General features: G+C 51.6%; 1 protein-coding gene across 6 annotated transcripts in view; it reads left to right on the top strand.

Annotated features, from left to right (window-relative positions):
- The window catches only part of DCST2 (DC-STAMP domain containing 2), a 74,357-nt gene that overhangs the window by 15,923 nt on the left and 37,594 nt on the right, over window positions 1-20,840 (top strand). For all 6 annotated transcript variants that reach the window (XM_056532122.1, XM_056532119.1, XM_056532118.1 and 3 more), the window contains 4 exons: window positions 4,108-4,302; window positions 5,355-5,420; window positions 13,313-13,523; window positions 13,801-13,958. In XM_056532122.1, the coding sequence (XP_056388097.1) occupies window positions 4,108-4,302; window positions 5,355-5,420; window positions 13,313-13,523; window positions 13,801-13,958 (630 nt within the window). The remainder of the gene's footprint in view (window positions 1-4,107; window positions 4,303-5,354; window positions 5,421-13,312; window positions 13,524-13,800; window positions 13,959-20,840) is intronic.

Consider the following 20,840-nt stretch of genomic DNA (forward strand, 5'->3'; position numbering starts at 1 on the left):
GATTTATTGTTTTCCTAGTATAGGGACATGTTAGTTTTTTTATTCCTTTTTCTTTCTTGTTTTCAGGTGGGGACTCAGGGACTCCGGTTCCCTGTTTCCCCATTGCGAGTAAGGGGGCACAGACATTGCGTATATGCACTGTCCCCCCCCCCCCCCCTCGCCAACGGTCAGCGCCTGGGTTGGTACCTCATGGGTCCGGGTCCCCCTATTTCCCTGCTCGCCTCGCTCACGCATAGCAGCTAGGCGTGATGCAGGCGACAAAAAGCTGACTGAAGACTTCATGGAAGACTCCATTAGGTAAGTTCTTCTGACTGAGGTAAGTACATTTCCCTTTTCTCCCTTAGGTGCGGACTTGCAACCTCTGGAGACCCTCAGTTTTTGTCCTACCTTTTCAGGTTTATGGGGCTGGCTTATACTAGGGCTTGACTTTTATTCTGGGGCGAGCAGTGGCATCTTAGGGGGCATGCATTCGGTTTTTACACTGTGTGAATGTGTTTTTACTGCTTCACTGTGCGTGTGTGGGGTGTTTACTGTGCGGCACCTTATATGCGGCTGACCCGACACCTTATATGCGGCTGACAGCCGCGGCGCTCGTTCTGGCCCGGCGCTCTGAGCGCCGGCTTACTTTCGTTTTCTCTGGCAGCTGCTACCGGCGTTTGGGCCGCCCGCTCACTTCCCCCCGAGCTATATGCGGCTGACATGTGCGCTCGGGACAAGGAGCGGGCGCCGTTACAGCTTCTTCTCCACTCTTCTCATAGCTCCGCCCCCTGGGCTGTCGGAGCTCCCTAGAGGCACGAAGTGGCCTCCAATCAGCGCTGTGGGCGCGAATTTCAGTAGGGGCCAATCAGTTAGTGCCTCTGCCTCAGGCATGCCCCTCTCTGGCTATTGGCTCGCCCGTTTTACACTCTAGCTGCACAGAGCCGAGTTCTCCTCACTGCAGCTGCCAGGGGACACAGACTAGGATGAGAAAGTTCCTATCTTTTTCTCATTATGTCCGTACCCAGAGCTGTTCCTCCCTCTAAACAGAAAATTGGAATTTTGGTGACTTATTTTGTCTGTAAGCACTGTAATCTAAGATGCCTGGCTCTACTGAGCCCACTTGCTCTGCCTGCTCCACTGCTCCTCCACTGCTCCCCCCCCCCCCTTTTGCCCCCGGATGCCCTTTCGGTTCTGGTGGATTCAGCTGCCCTTCCAGCCTGGATTTCTTCTCTGACCCAGTATATGGCTGACTTAACTCAAGTTTCCCGTTCGGTGGCTGAGGCCTCCCGGGAAGTGGCGTCCGCCTTGAAGGGGTCTGCCCTGCGCCGGCCCTCTCTGGGGGCCCGCTCCTCTTCCCCACATACTTCACGCTCTCACAAGCGTACTAGGGGTGCCTCGTCCGACTCTTCCATTGAGTCTTCAGATAGGTGTGGGCGCTCCCCCCGTGGGTCCCGCCCCCCCCCCCTGTCATCTGGTCACTAATGTCGCTCCTCCAGAGGACGTTCTCGAAGTCGCTGCTCTGCCACGCCAGAGCCGCATACCCAGTCAGGGTCACCACCCTCCAGGACTGCCTCCACTCGTTCACATTCTCCTGGTGAACTGGCTGACGGGGTTTCCGAATCGGCATCTGACTCAGAGGACCGCTCGGGTACAGTTGAAACGGTGAACTCATTGGTTACAGCCATAAGAGACACCTTTCACTTAAGAGGACCCAGGATCTTCGGATGTAACTCCTGAAGTATCCTTTCATCGTGCTAAGCCAGCACCTCAAAGGTTCAGCTCTCACGCTGACTTTGATGCCATTCTGGAATCTGCATGGAAACATCCAGACAAGAGGTTCCCATGAATAAAGACGATTCAAGAACATTATCCATTTGACAAGGATCTTGTCACTAAGGTGGTTTCCCCTCCTTCAGTGGATCCACCAATCTCCCAAATCTCTAAGGCTACTACACTGTCATTGGCAGATGCAGCTGCCTTCAAGGATTTCACGGACAAGAAGGTGGAGTCCTTAGCGAAGTTTGCCTCTGAAGCAGCTGGCTCTTCGCTTCTTCCCATCTTCGCCTCGACATGGGCGTGCAAGGCCCTATCGGAGTGGTGCCTAAAACTTCGTCAGGGTATCCTAGCGGGATCCCCCCCAGAGGATCTGTCTGCTCTGGCTCTCCAATGCTCTAAAGCTGGGGAATTTCTGTGCACAGCTTCCATGCAGTCAGCCCGTTGTTCTGCTTTTGCTGTGGGTCACCTAGCGGCTCTCCGTCGTTCTATGTGGCTTAAAGCTTGGAATGCGGATGCCGCTTCCTAAAGGTCTCTCACTGAGCTTCCTTTTACGGGTGGCCATCTTTTTGGCAAGCGCCTTGACGAGATTATCTCTGAGGTGACGGGGCGTAAGAGTTCCTTGTTGCCTCAAAATAAGGCGAGTCCTCTTCCTTTCGGTCCTTTCGGACCCTTGGCCCCAGCAAGGGGTCTGAGCAGGCGCCTTCGCGGGACAAGAAGGCTCCCCTCGTTCTGGGCGCGCCTGTCTTGGAAGACGGACACCAACCGTTCCGGCTGGTTTGCAGCCAAATCAGGCAACCGCAAACCCACTTCCACATGAAGTGAAGCCCCCACCCGCAGTTTTTTCTTGGGTGGGAGGTCGTCCCTTACTTTTTTGAGACATCTGGACCACACACATTCAGGACTCCTAGGTCAGGGACGTGGTGTCCAACGGTTACCGAATCGAATTCGCCTCCCTCCCCGGTCTCCTTCTCTGGCGAAGCAATTTTGAGCAATTTTGAGATTTTGCTTCTCCAGGGGATTATCGTTCCCGTTCCTCCAGGTGAACGTTTTCGGGGTTTCTATTCCAATCTTTTTGTGGTCCCCAAGAGAGACGGGGACATTGTCCTCCCGTCTTTTTGTCTCGCTCCTTCTCATCCTAAGGAGCATTTACTCCACAAACTGGATGTGGTTCGGGCTGTTAGGTCCTATCTCTCTATTACTTCTTCGTTTCGTCAGTGTGATTCCTTCTTCGTCCTCACGGAAGGTCGTCGTAAGGGACAACCTGCTTCCAAGGCCGCCATTTCTCGGTGGATTCGGTCTGCCTTTTCGGAAGCCTATCGCTGTAAAGGGAAGATTCCTCCCTTCAGGGTTATGGCTCATTCTACCGTTCTGTTGGTGCATTCTGGGCTCTCCAGAACAGAGCCTCGGCCTCGCAGATTTCTCTTTGCACACTTTCCCGAGGTTCTACCGGGTTCATACCTTCGCATTGGCTGATGCTAGTCTCTGCCGTAAAGTGTTGCAGGCGGCAGTGGAACGGCCGTCTGCCTGACTGCTTATCTGCCCGCCCAAGGGACGGCTTTGGTACGTCCCACGGTCTGTGTCCCCCAATGGAGCCGATAGAGAAAAGGAAATTTTTTATTTACTTACCGTAAAATCTCTTTCTCGGAGGATCCATTGGGGGACACAGCTCCCACCCTTTTTTGGGGTTTTCTTCGGTTCTCTGTCCAAGGGTGTGTTCAGTTTTGTTTTTTCTTCTGATTCTCGGACAGTTTGGGTCTTCTTTGACCTGTTGGTCCTCTCCTATTGCTCTGGAACTAAAACTGATTAGCTCAGGGCCAGGAGGCGGGTATATCCTGCTGGGAGGAGCTGACTTTTTTATTACCATAGTGTCACACCTCCTAGAGACAGCAGCATACACCCACGGTCTGTGTCTCCCAATGGATCCTCCAAGAAAGAGATTTTACGGTAAGTAAATAAAAAATCTCTGTTTTTATGAGAACATCGGCACTTCCAGACTGGACACTGATCCCTCCCTTCTTTTAGGTGAAAGATATAATCGTGCATGTGCACTATGCAAATTTCATTACGAATTTTCGCATGAAAAAAAACAAAAGAGAACGAATATAGCGAATATGAGAATTTTGAGAACATAGGACGAATATTCGTCCATATATTAAGGTGCATTCATAGTCCACAGAGGGATTGCCAGAAACAGGAGAAACCATCTAAAGTAGTGTTTCCCAGCCAGGGTGCCTCCAGCTGTTGCATGCTGAGAGTTGTAGTTTAGCAACAGCTGGAGGCACCCTGGTTGGGCAACCCTGCTCTATACTTTACTACACCTGCTCATCAGCCTATGTACTTTTTCTCCTATAGGAGGCACACTACGTCGCATGTGGTCGTTCATCGCTAGAATTGGCGATGTCTGTAACGAAGAGCTGGAACGCCCGTACCACCGCTGCAACAAATTGTTTGATGAAGCCAAAAACAATTGCTTCAAGGTCATGTCCTTCATGGGCTTCCTGTGCTACATCCTGGATGCGTTTAAGCCTCTGTGCGGTCTGGCGAAAAGTAAGTGTAATGTCTGCTTGTAGGAGCAGATTGCCGCTACGAGCATGAACAGCTGGAGGCACACTGTAGGGTCCATCATCGGTGGATCCGCAGCATAAAATACACTGTGGATCCGTTCTGTGTGACCCTACCCTTAAACATCCTGCCAACTGTCCGGGAGGTGCAGAGAATTGTTAGTGCAGGGGATGGAATCTGAGGACGGGATATGAGGACAGGATATGAGGTCGGGATATGAGGTCGGGATATGAGGACGGGATATGAGGTAGGGATATGAGAATGGTATATCAGAATGAGATATGAGGATGGGATATGAGGTCGGGATATGAGGATGGGATAGGAGGTCAGAATATGAGGATGAGATATGAGGACGGGATATGAGGACGGGATATGTGGATGGGATATGAGGTCGGGATATGAGGACAGGATATGAGATCAGGATATGAGGTTGGGATATGAGGATGGGATATGAGATCAGAATATGAGGATGGGATATGAGGTCGGGATATGAGGACAGGATATGAGGTCGGGATATGAGGACTGGATATGAAGATGGGATATGAGGTCGGGATATGACAACAGTATATGAGGTCAGGATATAAGGGCAGGATATGAGGTCGGGATAGGAGGTCGGTATATAAGGATGGGATATGAGGTCAGGATATAAGGACAGGATATGAGGATGGGATATGAGGACTGGATATGAGATCGGGATATGAGGACAGGATATAAGGATGGGATATGAGGTCAGGATATGAGGACAGTATATAAATACTGGACAAGAGGTCAGGATATGGAGACAAGAGCGTCATTGTTGCTTTTCCTCATCCACAAAGTTTAGAAAGGAAAATCGGGCAACACCGGGTACTAGTGTATATTATGGTTGATGATAGAACCTATTTCCTAGAATATTACATTTTAATCCCGGACACTTACGCAATCTGATATGACTTACAGTATGATATATAATGTTCTATAAAAAGTTACACTTCTTAACCCTTTTCTGACCGAATGTTTAGCATCCTTGAATTAATGCCAATATTCCTGTGTTGCAGTTGTGGTCCTCATCTGTGTCATTCCTGACTACGTTCAAGCCTTTGTGAGGAAACGCATAAAAAATCGTAAGTATGAGACATTTCTTTATTGCCTCTAAAAGTAATCCATGCATTGCCTTCTTATAGGCAGCCATGTTGTCACTTATCAGGGGTACTGGTAAATGATATTACTCCCTAGATCAGTGTTTCCCAACCAGTGTGCCACCAGCTGTTGAAAAACTGCACCTCCCAGCATGTCATGACAGGCAAAGGGTGGAGTTTTGCAACAGCTGGATGCACACTTGTTGGAAAACACTAAGTTAGACCAAAAGCTGTCCGGGCATTCTGGGAGTTGAAGTTTTGCAACAGCTGGTGGCACATTAGATGATAAATAGTACTAGAATATGTCCTGATGATAGGAATTGTAGTCCTCAGTGCGGTGACAGTGGCATTGTGTAGGTAGTCAGTGTACTGGCAACAGGGCCGGATTAGGAGCGTTATGGGCCTGGTGCTGAGCATTTTGATGGGCCGACAGCTGGGTTTCGGCCATTTGTGACTCCATTTACTTACATTATGTCCGAAATGTATGAGGCAAAGTGTGACATAGGTAGGCAGCCAGATAGGTAGCTAGCTATGTAAGTTGTTAGCTAACTACGTAGGCAGCCAGGTAGATCTGTATAGCATATAACTGATTATATAAAGTGACCATACAGAGGTAGATACCAGCTGTACACAGGACCTGGATACTGTACCATATGAGTGAATACAGTTACATCTAAGGATTCACAGAAGACATCTTTCTCTATCGGCTCCATTGGGGGACACAGACAGTGGGTGTATCTTGCTGTCTCTAGGAGGTGTGACACTATGGTAATAAAAAAAGTCAGCTCCTGCCAGCAGGATATATCCGCCTTCAGGCTCTGAGCTAGTCAGTTTAAGCTTAGTGTCTGAAGGAGGTAGACATGGGCTGGATTCTCCAGTCCAGGTCTTCTGTTTTTTTTTTTTCCTAGTATAGGGACGTGTTCGTTTTTTATTCCCTTTCTTTTTTGTTTTCAGGTGGGGACTCAGGAACTGCGGTTCACTGTTTCCCCATTGCGAGTAAGGGGGCACAGACATTGCGTATATGCGCTGTTAACCCCCTCTCGCCAACGGTCAGCGTCTGGGTGGTACCTCATGGGTCCGGGTCTCCCTTTTTTCTCTGCTCGCCTCGCTCGCGCATAGCAGCCAGGCGTGATGCAAGGATGAAAAGCTGACTGAAGACTTCACTGAAGACTCCTTTAGGTAAGTTCTTTTGACTGATGTAAGTACTTTCCCCCTTTTTTTCCCACAGGTACGGACTCGCAACCTCTGGAGACCCCCTGTTTTGGCCCACCCTCAGTTTATGGGGCTTGATCCTACAGGGGCTGCACTATGCTGGGGGAGCAACTACACCTGAGGGGGCATATGTTTATAAGGCATGTGCTATGGAAATCTTTATTGTGTGTGTGTGTGTTTTGGTGCACTACTCAGTGCCTTATATGCGGCTGTCAGCCGCGGCGGTGTTTCGCCTCGGGCGCGCTCAGCGCCGGCTTATTCCCTGTACTTGCAGCGCCTTATACGCGGCTGCAAGCCGCGACGCTGTTACGAGCCTGGCGCTTCAGCGCCGGCTTACTTTTACTTTCGCTTTCGACGGCAGCCTCTGCCGGCGTTCTGGCCGCCCGCTCCGTTCCCCTAAGCGCATATACAGCTAGGCAGGTGCGCTCGGGACAGGGAGCGGGCGCCATGTCAGTTCTTCTTCGGCCGGTCTGTAGCTCCGCCCACTGGGCGGGGTACTCTCAGAGGCGCGAAGCAGCGTCCAATCAGCGCCGTGGGCACGATTTTCTATGTGTAGGGGTCGGTTGCTATGTGCCTTGCTACAGGCATGCCCCTCCCTCCGTATTGGCTGGTTTTTTTCAGTCTATCTGGCTGCACGGAGCAAGTTCTCCTCACTGCAGCTGACAGGGGACACAGATCAGGGTAAGAAAGTGCCTGTCTTCTTTTTTTTTTAACCACTATGTCCGTACCCAGGGCTGTTCCTCCCTCTAAACAGAAACCTGGGAATTCAGTGACTTACTATATCTGTAAGCACTGTAATACCAAGATGTCTGGCTCCGCTGAGCCCGCTTGCTCTGCCTGCTCCTCTGCTCCCCCAGACCCCCTGGTGCCCCCTGATGCCCCTTCGGTCCCGGTGGGTTCAGCCGCTCCTCCAGCCTGGGTTTCTTCCCTGACCCAGTATATGGCTGACTTGACCCAAGTCTCCCGTTCTGTGGCTGAGGCCTCCCACGAAATGGTGTCTGCCTTGAAGGGGTCTTCCCTGCACAGGACCTCTGAGAGGGCCCGCTCTTTGTCTCCTCGTACTTCACGCTCTCACAAGCGTGCTAGGGGTGCCTCGTCTGACTCTTCCTTTGAGTCTTCGGATAGACGTGTGTGTTCCCCTCGCGGGTCCTGCCCCCCTTATCATCTGGGCACAAACGTCGCTCCTCCAGAGGACGTTCTCGGAGTCGCCGCTCTGCCATGCCAGAGCCGCGTACCCGGTCTGGATCGCCCCCTCCAGAACTGCCTCTACTCATTCTCATTCCCCTGGTGAACTAGTGGACGAGGCTTCCGAACCAGCATCTGACCCAGACGACCGCTCGGACTCAATTGCTACGGTGAACTCATTGGTGACAGCCATAAGAGACACCTTTCACTTGGAGGACCCAGGATCTTCGGATGTCAATCCAGGAGTATCCTTTCATCGTGCTAAGCCAGCACCTCAAAGGTTCAGCTCTCACGCTGACTTTTCTGGAATCCGCATGGAAACATCCAGACAAGAGATTCTCGGGAGTCAAGGCAATTCAAGAACGTTATCCATTTGACAAGGACTTTGTCGCTAAGGTGGCTTCCCCTCCCTCTGTGGACCCACCAATCTCCCGGGTCTCAAAGGCGACTACACTGCCTCTGGCAGATGCGGCTGCCTTCAAGGATCCCGCATACAAGAAGGTAGAATCTTTAGCGAAGTTCGCTACTGAAGCAGCTGGCTCTTCTCTTCTTCCCATCTTCGCCTCGACATGGGTGTCCAAGGCCCTGTCGGAGTGGTGCCAACAGCTCCATCAGGATATCTTAGCGGGATCCCCCCCAGAGGACCTATCTGCGCTGGCTCTCCGATGCGCCAAGGCTGGGGACTTTCTGTGCGCAGCTTCCATGCAGTCAGCCCGTTGTTCTGCCTTTGCTATGGGTCACCTAGCAGCCCTCCGCCGCTCTATGTGGCTTAAAGCTTGGAATGCGGATGCTGCTTCCAAAAGGTCTCTCATTGAGCTTCCCTTTACGGGTGGCCGTCTTTTTGGCAAACGCCTCGATGAGATTATTTCTGAGGCAACGGGAGGTAAGAGTTCCTTGTTACCTCAAAATAAGGCTCGCCCTACTTCCCAAAGGAAGTCTTTTTCCTTTCAGTCCTTTCGGACCTCTGGCTCCAGCAAAGGGTCCGGGCAGGCGCCCTCGCGGGACAAGAGGGCTCCTTCATTCCGGGCACGTCTTGGAAGTCAGACTCCAACCGCTCTGGCCGTTTTGCGCCCAAATCGGGCAACCGCACACCCACTTCTGCATGAAGTGAGGCCTCCACCCGTCTCTTGTTTTTCCAAGACATCTGGACCTCACACATTCAGGACTCTTGGGTGAGGGACGTGGTGTCCAACGGTTACCGAATCGAATTAGCTTCCCTCCCGAGGGATTGTTTTTTTCGATCCCGGGCCCCCCGATCTCCTCCCCTGGCGAAGCAATTTCGTGCGGCTCTCCAGTCTCTGCTTCTCCAGGGGGTGAACGTCCCCCCAGGAGAACGTTTTCAGGGTTTCTATTCAAATCACTTTGTGGTCCCCAAGAAGGACGGTTCTGTACGACCAATCCTAGACCTCAAGCGTCTCAACCGTCATCTTCTCATCCGCCACTTCCGGATGGAATCTCTCCGCTCCGTGGTGGCGTCCTTGGAACAGGGGGAGTTCCTTTCATCGGTGGACATCAAAGATGCCTACCTCCACGTGCCAATATTTCTGGGCCATCATTGGTACCTCCGCTTTGCGGTTCCGGAGGGGCACTTTCAATTTGTAGCCCTCCCCTTCGGTCTAGCCACGGCTCCTCGGGTCTTTACAAAGATACTTGCACCAGTGATGGGCCTGTTATGGTCGAGAGGAATCACGGTGATACCATATCTGGACGACCTTCTCATCAAGGCTCCAACCAGAGCCCAGACTCTGGAGAACCTGGATGTCACTCTCCACACTCAGGACAAGTCAGTCCTCCGGCCTACCCAGTCTCTAACCTTTCTGGGGCTTCGATTCGACACAGCCTCTGCCCGAATTTGCCTTCCGCCGGACAAATGTCTGGCGCTCCGGGAGGGGGTCCGCTCCCTGCGGACTCAGGTATCAGTCTCCATCTGCACTTGTATGGAAGTCCTGGGTCGGATGGTGGCAACTATGGAGGCCGTACCCTTTGCTCAATTCCATTACCGCCCCCTCACACTGGCGATTCTCTCTCGATGGAACAGGTCTCCCCTGTCCCTCGATCGTCAGATTGTTCTCCCTCTCAGGGTCCGTCAGTCTCTGCTCTGGTGGCTCCGCTCCCCCCTTCTTCTCCAAGGGCGGTCGTTCCTTCCCCTTCATTGGCAGGTTGTTACGACGGATGCCAGCCTGTCAGGCTGGGGCGGCGTGATCAGGGATTGGACGGTTCAGGGACTCTGGTCTCCCCAGGAGACCCTTCTTCCGATAAACATATTGGAATTACGGGTGATTCTTCTTTGTCTTCTTCATTGGGAGCCCCGTCTTCAGTCCCATCCTGTCCGCGTTCAGTCAGACAACGCCACAGGCGTGGCATACACAAATCGAAGGGGCGGCACTCTCAGCTCGGCAGCCATGGCCGAGGTGACCAAAATTCTTTCTTGGGCAGAGAGCAAGGTTCCGGCCATTTCGGCGATCCACACTCCGTGAGTGCTCAACTGGGAAGCGGACTTCCTCAGTCGGTCCTCGCCCGACCCTGGCGAGTGATCTCTTTATGCGGAGGTGTTCACGCAGCTCTGCTACCTCTGGGGTGTTCCAGACGTGGACCTCTTCACGTCCCGGCACAATCGTAAAATTCTTCCGTTTGTGTCCAAGTCCCGGGACCCTCAGGCCTTGGCCGTGGACGCCCTAGTGATTCCTTGGGCGGGGTTCGCCCTACCTTATCTGTTCCCTCCTCTTCTGCTCCTTCCCAGGGTGCTGAGAAAGCTCAAGGCAGAGGTCGTTCCCATCATTCTGGTAGCTCCGGATTGGCCCCGAAGATCATGGTACGCCGACGTAGTCAGGCTCCTGGACGACGCTCCTCTGCGCCTTCCGCTCCGCCCGGATCTACTCTCTCAGGGTCCTCTTTGCCACCCCAATTTACAGTCGCTGCATTTGACGGCATGGCGGTTGAGACCGCGGTTTTGAGCGCCCGCGGGTTCTCTTCCCAAGTCATTCACACCATGCTCAAGGCTCGTAAGCCCTCCTCCGCAAGAATTTACCACGGTACTTGGTCTTATTTTCGTTGGTGTGAAGCTCAAGACTTCTCCCCGGTGACCTTCTCAGTTCCCCGTATTCTCTCCTTTTTACAATCGGGGCTGGAACTGGGGTTGTCTCTCAGTTCCCTTAAAGGTCAGGTTGCGGCCCTTTCTGTTCTTTTCCAGCGGCCCCTGGCTTCTAATTCTCATGTCTGGACTTTCCTGCAAGGAGTGGCACACGCTGTTCCTCCTTATCGGTCACCTTCTCCCCCTTGGGACTTGAATTTGGTTCTGAGTACCCTCCAGGGTGCACCCTTTGAGCCCCTTAGAGAGGTGTTTCTCTGCCTCCTTTCTTAGAAAGTGGCGTTTCTTGTGACTATCACCTCCCTCCGGAGGGTGTCTGAATTGGCAGCTCTTTCCTGCCGTTCTCCGTTTCTGGTGATCCACCAGGACAAGGTCGTTTGCCGACCAGATCCTTCCTTTTTGCCTAAGATGGTCTCGGCCTTTCATCTTAATGAGGACATTGTCTTACCGTCCTTTTGTCATGCTACCTCTCATCCTAAGGAGCGCTTACTACACAAGCTGGATGTAGTCCGGGCGGTTCGGGCATATCTCTCCATCACTTCTTCGTCAGTGTGATTCCTTTTTCGTCCTTACGGAAGGTCGTCGCAAGGGACAACCTGCTTCCAAGGCCACCATTTCTAGGTGGATTCGGTCCGCCTTTTCGGAAGCCTATCGCTGTAAGGGGAAGATTCCTCCTTTCAGGGTGGTGGCTCATTCCACACGTTCTGTTGGGGCATCCTGGGCTCTCCAGAATAGAGCCTCGGCCTCGCAGATTTGCAAGGCGGCTACCTGGCCGACTTTGCACACTTTCTCAAGGTTTCGCATCGGCTGATGCTAGTCTGGGGCATAAAGTGTTGCAGGCGGCATAGGATCGGCCGTCTGCCTGATTACTTATCTGCCCACCCAAGGGACGGCTTTGGTACGTCCCACTGTCTGTGTCCCCCAATGGAGCCGATAGAGAAAAGGAGATTTTTTTAACACTTGCCGTAAAATCTCTTTCTCGAAGGATCCATTGGGGGGACATAGCTTCCGCCCTTTTTGGGTTTTTCCTTTGGTTCTCTGTCCAAGGGTGTGTTCAGTTATGCTTTTTCTTCTGGTTCTCGGACAGTTTTGGTGTTTTCCTTGACCTATTGGTCACCTCCTATTGCTCTGGAACTTAAACTGACTAGCTCAGAGCCTGAAGGCGGGTATATCCTGCTGGGAGGAGCTGACTTTTTTATTACCATAGTGTCACACCTCCTAGAGACAGCAAGATACACCCACTATCTGTGTCCCCCAATGGATCCTTCGAGAAAGAGTAGTCTTACTTCCTTTTCTTCTCCATCCGGAACAGACCATCATGACTTCTTCCAGCCATAATTCATTTCTTCGGAATCTGCATGACAAACATGTTAGACTCCCCTCCACTATACAATCTCACCATCTATAGGCCCCGAACTGTAATAATGCCTGCCTGGTTGTCTAGGTGGGTGGGTAGATAGGTAGCTAGCTAGGTAGGGAGACAGCCAGGTAGGTGTGTAGGTAGGTAGACAGCAAGGTGGGCAACTATCTAGGTAGGTTGTTACTCAGAGAGGTAGATGGCTTGTAAGGTTGCCAGGTAGGTAGGAAGGATTTGAAAATGGTGGTGTGAGACCACAGAAACGCTGCACTTTGTTTAGCTGGATTAAAGCTACACTATTTTTTTGCTACTCCGGTTTGCTGCAGTCGCCTTCATTTGAATCTCAGGTAGTTAGGTAGCTAGATACAGTAGGTAGGTAGAGAGCCAGGTAGGTAGCTAGGTAGAGAGCCACATAGGCTACCTATACATAGATAGATAGGCAGGTAAGAAGGTAACTAGCTAGGTTGGTGGGTAGCCAGGTAGGTAGGTAAACAGCCAGGTGGGTATGTGGGTGGGTTAGGTAGGTAGACAGCCAGGTGGATAGGTAGCTAGCTAGATAGGTAGACAGACAGACTGGTAGCTAGATAGCCAGGTAGGTAGGTAGCTAGATAGGTGGACATCCAAGTAGGTAGGTTCGTAGATAGACAGGCAGCCAGGTATCTAGACAGGTCTCCCCCCTTTGTGCCAAGATAAATTTAAAATAACAAAAATACATACTTACCTTGTCACTCGCAGTCCAGCCTGGCCGCATCCTTACTTCTTCACTTGGCCGCATCCTCTCTCCTCTGCAGTACAGGCGCCTATGAGTAGTGTCATCAACGCCAGCATCAGTTCACAGCCTGCTTGACTGACAGGCAGCTTTCAACTGTATGCGCATGGGTGCATACAGTTGAAAGCGGCCCTGGTGCACACAGTTGAAGTCCAGCTGGGCCTATTTTCAGGTAGAGGCCTGGAGCTGCAGCTCCATCAGCCCCTACCTTTATCCGGCCCTGACTGTATCTACGTCCTTATCCTATCTCCTCTGTCTCCCTGTAGCCATTGTAGACGCAGCCATGAACTTCAAGGCGGAGTTCGACTTTAACATCACAATCCTGGACGATGAGACGGAGAGAAACATCACCATCAACATCTTCGAAGTGGCCAGCGACATCATGAAAGATTTCAGGGAAGATGCCCAGTTTTACATGGAAATTTTCCACATGTTCAGCTATTCGATGTTTTTCCTCTGCGTCTATACCTACGTACAGTAAGAGCCTCTCTTCTCTATATCAGTGGTCTCAAACTGTGGTCCTCCAGATGTTGCAAAACATCAATTACCAGCATGCCCGGACAGCCAATGGCTGTCCGGGCATGCTGGGAGTTGAAGTTTTGCAACATCTGGAGGGCCACAGTTTGAGACCACTGGACTATATTTACTGTATACAATATAAAGATATACCTTCCACTTAGCTCCAGTAATGTCATTGCTCATATCCTACTCCTATACAGTCTGTTTAACCGCAATATGTGTGTTTTCCCTCCAGGGCCCTCCGCTACCGCAGAAGCTACCTGACCGACCTCAACCATGACAACATCTACATCACCCGGGAATTCATCGAGCTGGATGTCATGAGAGCCAAACAAGGGCGACAAACTCTGCTCCCTCTCTCCTCTGGAGAGGGCTACGATTTTATCCGACCTGGTGAGAGAACAATGCCGTGTTATTCTTAAGTGCACTGTAAACAAAATATTGAGTTGGGTTTACTTAACCCCTTCAGAAAAATGACAATTTCTCTATCGGCTCCATTGGGGGACACAGACCGTGGGTGTATGCTGCTGTATGCTGGGGGACACAGACCGTGGGAGGTATGAAACTATGGCAACAAGAGAAGTCGGCTCCTCCCAGCAGGATATACCCACCTCCAGGCCCTGAGGTAATCAGTTTAAGCTTAGTGTCTGAAGGAGGTGGACATCTGTCTGTATTTCTCCAGACCAGGTCTTATGTTTTATTATTTTCCAAGTTAGGGAATGTGTTCGTTTTTTATTCCTTTTTCTTTCATGTTTTCAGGTGGGGACTCAGGAACTGCGGCTCACTGTTTCCCCATTGCGAGTAAGGGGGAACAGACATTGCGTATATGCGCTGTTCACCCCCTCTCGCCAATGGTCAGCGCCTGGGGTTGTACCTCATGGGTCCAGGTCACCCTATCTCCTTGCTCGCCTCGCTCGCACATGGTAGCCCGGCATGATGCAGGTGATAAAGCTGGCTGAAGACTTCATAGGAAGACTTCATGAGGTAACTTCTTCTGACTGAGGTGAGCATATTTCCCTTTCTCCTTAGGTGCAGATTTGCAACAGCTGGAGACCCTCAGTTTTTGGCCCACTTTTCTCATGGGTCTAATGGGGCTGGCCTAGACAGGGGGTCCTTTATTACTGAGGGGAGCAGTGGCAGTTTGGATGGGGCACAACTCTCTACACTTTATTCATATATAATGTGTGTGTGTGTGTGTGTGGAACGTCTGTGTGTGTGTTTTTTACATTGAAGCGGCTGACAGCCGCGGCGTTCTCTATGCGGGCGCTCTGAGCGCCAGTTCACTTTCACTTTGGCAGCGGGTGCTGCCGGCGGCGTCTAGTCCGCTCAGTTTCCCGCCAGCGCACATGCATTCTCATGTGCACTCGGGGCAAGGAGCGGGATCCATTACAGACTTCTTCTTAATGCTTCGACGGCTCGGTGCGCTTTAGCTCCGCCCACCCAGGGCCGCCGAGGCTTCTCTGGGCGCGAACTGTACACCATTCAGCGATGTGCGCGCGATTGGTGGCAGGGGCCAATCAGTGGTGCCCCCTGCTCCTAACACGCCCCTCACTTGCTATTGGCCGGTGGCCGGTGGTTGGGGGCTGGTGTGGGGGTGTCGGGCCTGTGAAGTGTGGCGGGGGGGGGAGGGGTGCTGAGTCGCTCCGTTGCATTCTGTGGCTGATTGCAGTCTACGGCACTGCACCGGCATTTCTCCTCTTTGACAGCCCGCAGACCACCACGGGTTCGAGTCCCGGGGTGGGACAGAGTGTTACAGTTTTGTGGTTTAATTTTTTAAATAGGCCCATTGTGGTCTATGGGGATCTCAAGGCATTTGAAACAGTAAGATAAGCAGACTGTATCAGCAGTGAAATGGAACACAGTCTTGGGTGAGAGAGGCCCAGAACGGCCTCCCACTAAACAGTTAACTGGAGTGTTAGCCACTCCTTTACTCTGTCAATACTGTAACTTTAAACTGTCTGGTTCTACTGAACAACTTGTTCTGCCTGCTCCACTGCTCCCCCAGAAACCCCTGCTACTCTACCACAGTTGTTCTTCCCACCCGGTGGGTTCGGCCGCCCCTCCAGCCTGGGTTCCCTCCCTCTCCCAGTCTATATCCAACTTGGCTCAGGTCTCCCGTTATGTGGTGACTGCCTTGGAGAGGCCCTCCCTACACCGGCCCTCCGGACGGTCCCGCTCTCCCCCTATTCTGACGCTCTTCCAGCATCATAGGGGTGTGTCATCTGACTCATCCCCCGAGTCTTCTGGCAGGCACGGGCGCTCCCCTCGCAGGCATCGCCTCGTTACTCCAACCTGTAGCAAGCGTCGCTCCTCTAGAGAATGCTCCCATGGTTGCCGCTCTGGCTCTCCAGACCCGCGTACCAGGTCAGTCTCCCTCTCTCTTCCAGGGCCGCCTCACACGTTCCCTTTCACCTGGAGAACTTGTGGAAGATGTTTCTGATTCGGCCTCCGACTCAGAGGACCGCACGAATGTGCCTAATGTGGTGTACTCATTGGTTGCGGCCATAAGAGACACCTTCCAGCTAAAGGACCCAGGAACTTCCGACGTGGTCCAGAAGTTTCCTTTCATTGTGCCCGATTTCTTCAAGGGCTGCCTCACCTCGTTCCCATTCATCTGGAGAACTTGTGGATGAGGTTTCTGATTCGGCCTCCGACTCAGAGGACCGCACGGATGTGCCATATGTGGTGTACTCAGTGGTTGCGGCCATAAGAGACACTTTTCATCTAAAGGTCCCAGGAACTTTGGACTTGGCTCCAGAAGTCTCCTTCTCTGTTTTCCCTGCGGGTATCCGCCTGAAGTCACCCTGACAAGAAGTTTCAGGAAACGAAGAAGGTTCAAGCGCGGTATTCCTTTGCCAAGGACCTCATTGCTCGGTGGACCTCCTCTCCAACTGTGGATCCGCCGGTCTCCCGCCTCTCTAAGGCACCTACTCGGCTGTTGGCTGATGCGGCTGCCTTCAAGAATCCAGCGGACATGAAGGTGGATATTTTGGCAATCTCTGCCCTTGAGGCAGCAGGTTTTTCCTGCTTTTGCTTCTGCCTGGGTGTCAAAAGCCCTTATTAGTATGGTCTTCCAACTCCGCCAGGGTAGTCTTCAAGATCCCTCTGGAGGATTTATTTAATCTAGCTCTCCGATGCTCTGCAGCCGGAGATTTTTCTGTGTTCCGCTTCCATGTGCAGCCACTGTGCTGCCTTTACCACAAGCTACCTGGTAGCCACCGTCCCTTCATGTGGCTTTAAGCCTGGAATGCGAATGCCACCTTCAGGAGTTCTTTATTACCTCTGGTAAGACTCACAGAACCGCTTCCCGTTGTAAGTTCTCCTTCCGGTTCTGCGGACCTTTGGTACCAACAAAGGGTCCAGCCAGGCGCCTTCATGGCAAGAGGGCTCCTTTTTCCGATCCCATTCCTCCCGGAGGTCGGCTATCCGTTCCGGCCGTTTGGCGGCCCCATCAGGCCTCGTAGGCCTTCCTCGGCCTGAAGGGTCGCCCCCACCCGCCGACCTCTCTCAGGTGGTTGGTCGCCTCTTACCCTCCGGGATGCCTGGACATGCAACTTCAGGGGAACGTTTTTGAGGTTTATTCCAACCTCTCTGTGGTCTCCAAGAAAGGCATTTCTGTTCGCCCAGTCTTGGTTCTCGAGTATCTCAGCCAGCATCTTGCGTTCCCATCCCGAATGGAGTCTCTCCGTTCGGTGCTGGCGTCCATGGTTCAAGGGGAGTTTCGTTCCTCGGTGGACATCAAGGATGCCTGCCTCCACTTCTCATTATTTCCCGGTCATCAGCGGTTCCTCCGCTCTGCAGTTCTGGATGGTCATTTTCTATTGTGGCTATCCATTTCGGTCTGGCCACTTCTCCGCAGACCTTTACCAAAGTCCTGGCGCCTGTGATAGCCTTTTTTACGGACAACAGTTGTTTCCGTGATTCCTTATTTGGACTACCTCCTGATCTGAGCTCCAGCCAGGACCCAGATCCTGAAGAGTCTTAGTCTCAACCTCCAGACCTTGTTTCCCTTCAGTTGGATGGTCATATCCTGGAGAGTCTTAGTCTCAACCTCCAGACCTTGTCTCACTTCAGTTGGATGGTCATTTGGGACAAGCCCAACCGCTCTCCTGGGGCTCCAGTTCGATGCGGCCTCTGCCCGCGTTCGACTCCGCCGACTCTTTTCAAGAGTCTGATGCCTTCGGCTCCCTGCTCCAGTTTCCATTCGCTTTTGCATGGATGTCCTGGGTCGATTGCCATTTGCCCAGTTTCATCTCCGACCTCTTCAACTGGTGATTTTCTTCCGGTGTCACAGGTCTCCATTGTCTCTCGGCCGCAAGATAGTCCTCTCTCGTCAGTCTTGTTGGTCCCTTCTATGGTGGCTTCATTTTCCCCCTTATTTTTTTCAGGGGTGTTCCATCCTGTCCATCCCTGCCAGTCTGTCAGACTGAGGAGGTGTTTTCAGGGACCGCCCAGTCTGGGGTCTTGGCCCCCCGTGAAACTTTTTCCCCTTCAACATTTTGGGGCCTAGGAAAATTCTTTCTTCGCTTGCTTCTTGGGAATTTCCCTCCTGGGCGGAACTCAGGTTTCCGGCCATCTCCGTTATCTTCAGTCTGGCCGTCCTTGGGATGTGACCTTCTCGGCCGGTCCTCAGTCGTCCAAGGCACTGGTCCTTATATCCAGGGGTGTTTGCTGTGATTTGCAACCCCTGGGGCGCTCCAGGCGTGGACCTCTGCTGGTCCCGCCACAACCGAAGCGTTCCTCTCTCTTGGTCGAGCCTTGCCCTACCTTGTCTATTTGGTGGTCGGGCTTTGCCCTACCATATTTGTTTCCTCCTTTCTTCTCTTTTCGGGTCTTGAGGAAACTCTCAGTGGGACATTTCCGCCATTCTAGTGGCCCAGCCTGGGGTCGGCGGGCGTGGTACGTCGTCATGGTCAGGCTCCTGAACGACTTAACGTTGCGCCTTCCCTATCGTCCAGACCTCCTATCTCAGGTCTCCTGTGCCACCCCTATTACCGTCCCTGCTTTGACGGCGTGGCGGTCGAGACCGCAGTTTTGAGAGCCGCGGTTTCTCTTCCCAAGTCATTCGCACCATGCTCAAGGCTCATAAGTCCTCCTCGGCAAAAATTTACCGCCGTACCTGGCGGTTTTATTTTAGTTGGTGTGAAGCTCAGGTCTTGTGTCCTGTTACCTTTTCGGTTTCCCGTCTTCTCTCTTTCTTGCAGTCGGGATTGGAACTGGGGTTGTCTCTCAGTTCCCTTAAGGGTCAGGTTTCGGTCCTTTCTTTCTTTTCCAGCGTCCTCTGGCTTCTAATTCTCATGTCCGGACCTTCCTTCAGGGAGTGGCGCATGCTGTCCCTCCTTATAGGTCACCGTCTCCCCCTTGGGACTTGAATCACGTTCTGGGGATACTCCAAGGTGAATCTTTTGAACCCCTTGGGGAAGTGTCCCTGCGCCTCTTTTCTTGGAAAGTGGCGTTTTCTTGTTGTTATCTCCTCCATTCGGAGAGTGTCTGAATTGGCAGCTCTCTCTTGCCATTCTCCGTTTCTGGTGCTTCACCAGGACAAGGTTGTCTTCCGGCCAGATCCTTCCTTTTTGCCTAAGGTTGTTTCGGCCTGTCATCTCAATGAGGACATTGTTCTTCCGTCCTTTTACCGCGCTCCTTCTCATTCTAGGGAGCATTTACTCCACATACTGTATGTGGTTTGGGCTGTTAGGTATTACCTCTCTATCTCTTCTTCGTTTCGTCCTTACGGAAGGTCGTCGTAAGTGACAACTTGCTTCCGAGGTTACCACTTCTCGGTGGATCTGGTCTGCCATTTTGGAAGCCTATCGCTGTAGGGGGAAGATTCCTCCCTTCAGGGTTGTGGTTCATTCTCCCCGTTTCTGTTGGGGCATTCTGGGCTCTCCAGAACAACCCTCGGCCTCGCAGATTTGCATGGCGGCTACTTGGTCGTCTTTGCACAGTTTCTCGAGGTTCTACCGGGTTCAAACCTTCGCATCGGCTGATGCTAGTCTGGGCCGTAGACTGCTGCAGGCGGCAGTGGAACAGCCGTCTGCCTGTCTGATTATCTGCCCACTCAAGGGACGGCTTTGGTACGTCCCACGGTCTGTATCCCCCAATGGAGCCGATAGAGAAAAAGAGATTTTTCAACACTTACCGTAAAATCTCTTTCTCGAAGGATCCATTAGGGGACACAGCTCCCGCCCTTTTGGGTTTCTCTTTGGTTCTCTGTCCGAGGGTGTGTTCAGTTGTATATTTTCATCTGGTTCTCGGACAGTTCGTGTTTTTTCCTTGACCTGTCGGTCCTCTCCTATTGCTCTGGTACTAAAACTGATTACCTCGGGGCTGGGAGGAGCCGACTTCTCTTGTTGCCATAGTGTCATACCTCCTAGAGACAGCAGTATACACCCACGGTCTGTGTCCCCCAATGGATCCTTCAAGAAAGAGATTTTACGGTAAGTGTTAAATAATCTCCTTTTTTATTTTTGCATTTTTGTTTTTTTTCTCCTGTCCTTCTAAGAGCCATCATTTTTTAATATTTCCATCTAGACCCATATGAGAGCTTGTTTTTTGCGCGATCAATTTTACTTTGTAATTACATCACTTATGTCACCATAACATGAATGGCAAAACCCCCAAAAATATTATTTGTATGGGGAAATTGAAAGGAAACCACAATTTTGTCGATTTTGGAGGGTTTAGTTTTCACGCTGTACACTTTACGGTAAAACTGACATATTTCCTTTATTCAGTGGGTCAATACGATGAAAAAAATATCCATGGTTACACGCTTTTCTTATATTGTACTGCTTTAAAAGCCAGTCATAGCCAATCATAGCTCATCTCACACTGGACTGCTCTGGGCTATGTGTAGCAGAGTGAGGGAGGAAGTTCTCCCTTTATGGCTTCAGATGATGTCATTCCTGCTGGGGAACGCCCCTTCCCAGTCTGTGAATCTGACTGAGACTGAGCAGAAAATACAGAGCAATATCAAGGTAGAAAAGTAAACATAATTAAAAATGAAGGCTGGGGGTGGTTTATCATGATGGGGGCAGTGAACTGGGGAGATTAAAAAATTGCACATGACAGATACTCTTTAAACATTATGTTTAATTTATAATCTTGAAAATTTGTTTAAAGAACTAAGTGACCAATCATTAGTTTCTTTGTTGAAACTGATCCTTTTAATAAAAAAAAAAAAAAAAAAAACTACAACCCAGTAAAATCATTTTTATCAGTGTCCAATCTTAACCCCTTAAGGACCAGGCCACTTTACACCTTAGGACCAGAGCG

The sequence above is a fragment of the Hyla sarda genome, chromosome 7 (genome assembly GCF_029499605.1).
Source record: "Hyla sarda isolate aHylSar1 chromosome 7, aHylSar1.hap1, whole genome shotgun sequence".
NCBI lineage: Eukaryota > Metazoa > Chordata > Amphibia > Anura > Hylidae > Hyla > Hyla sarda.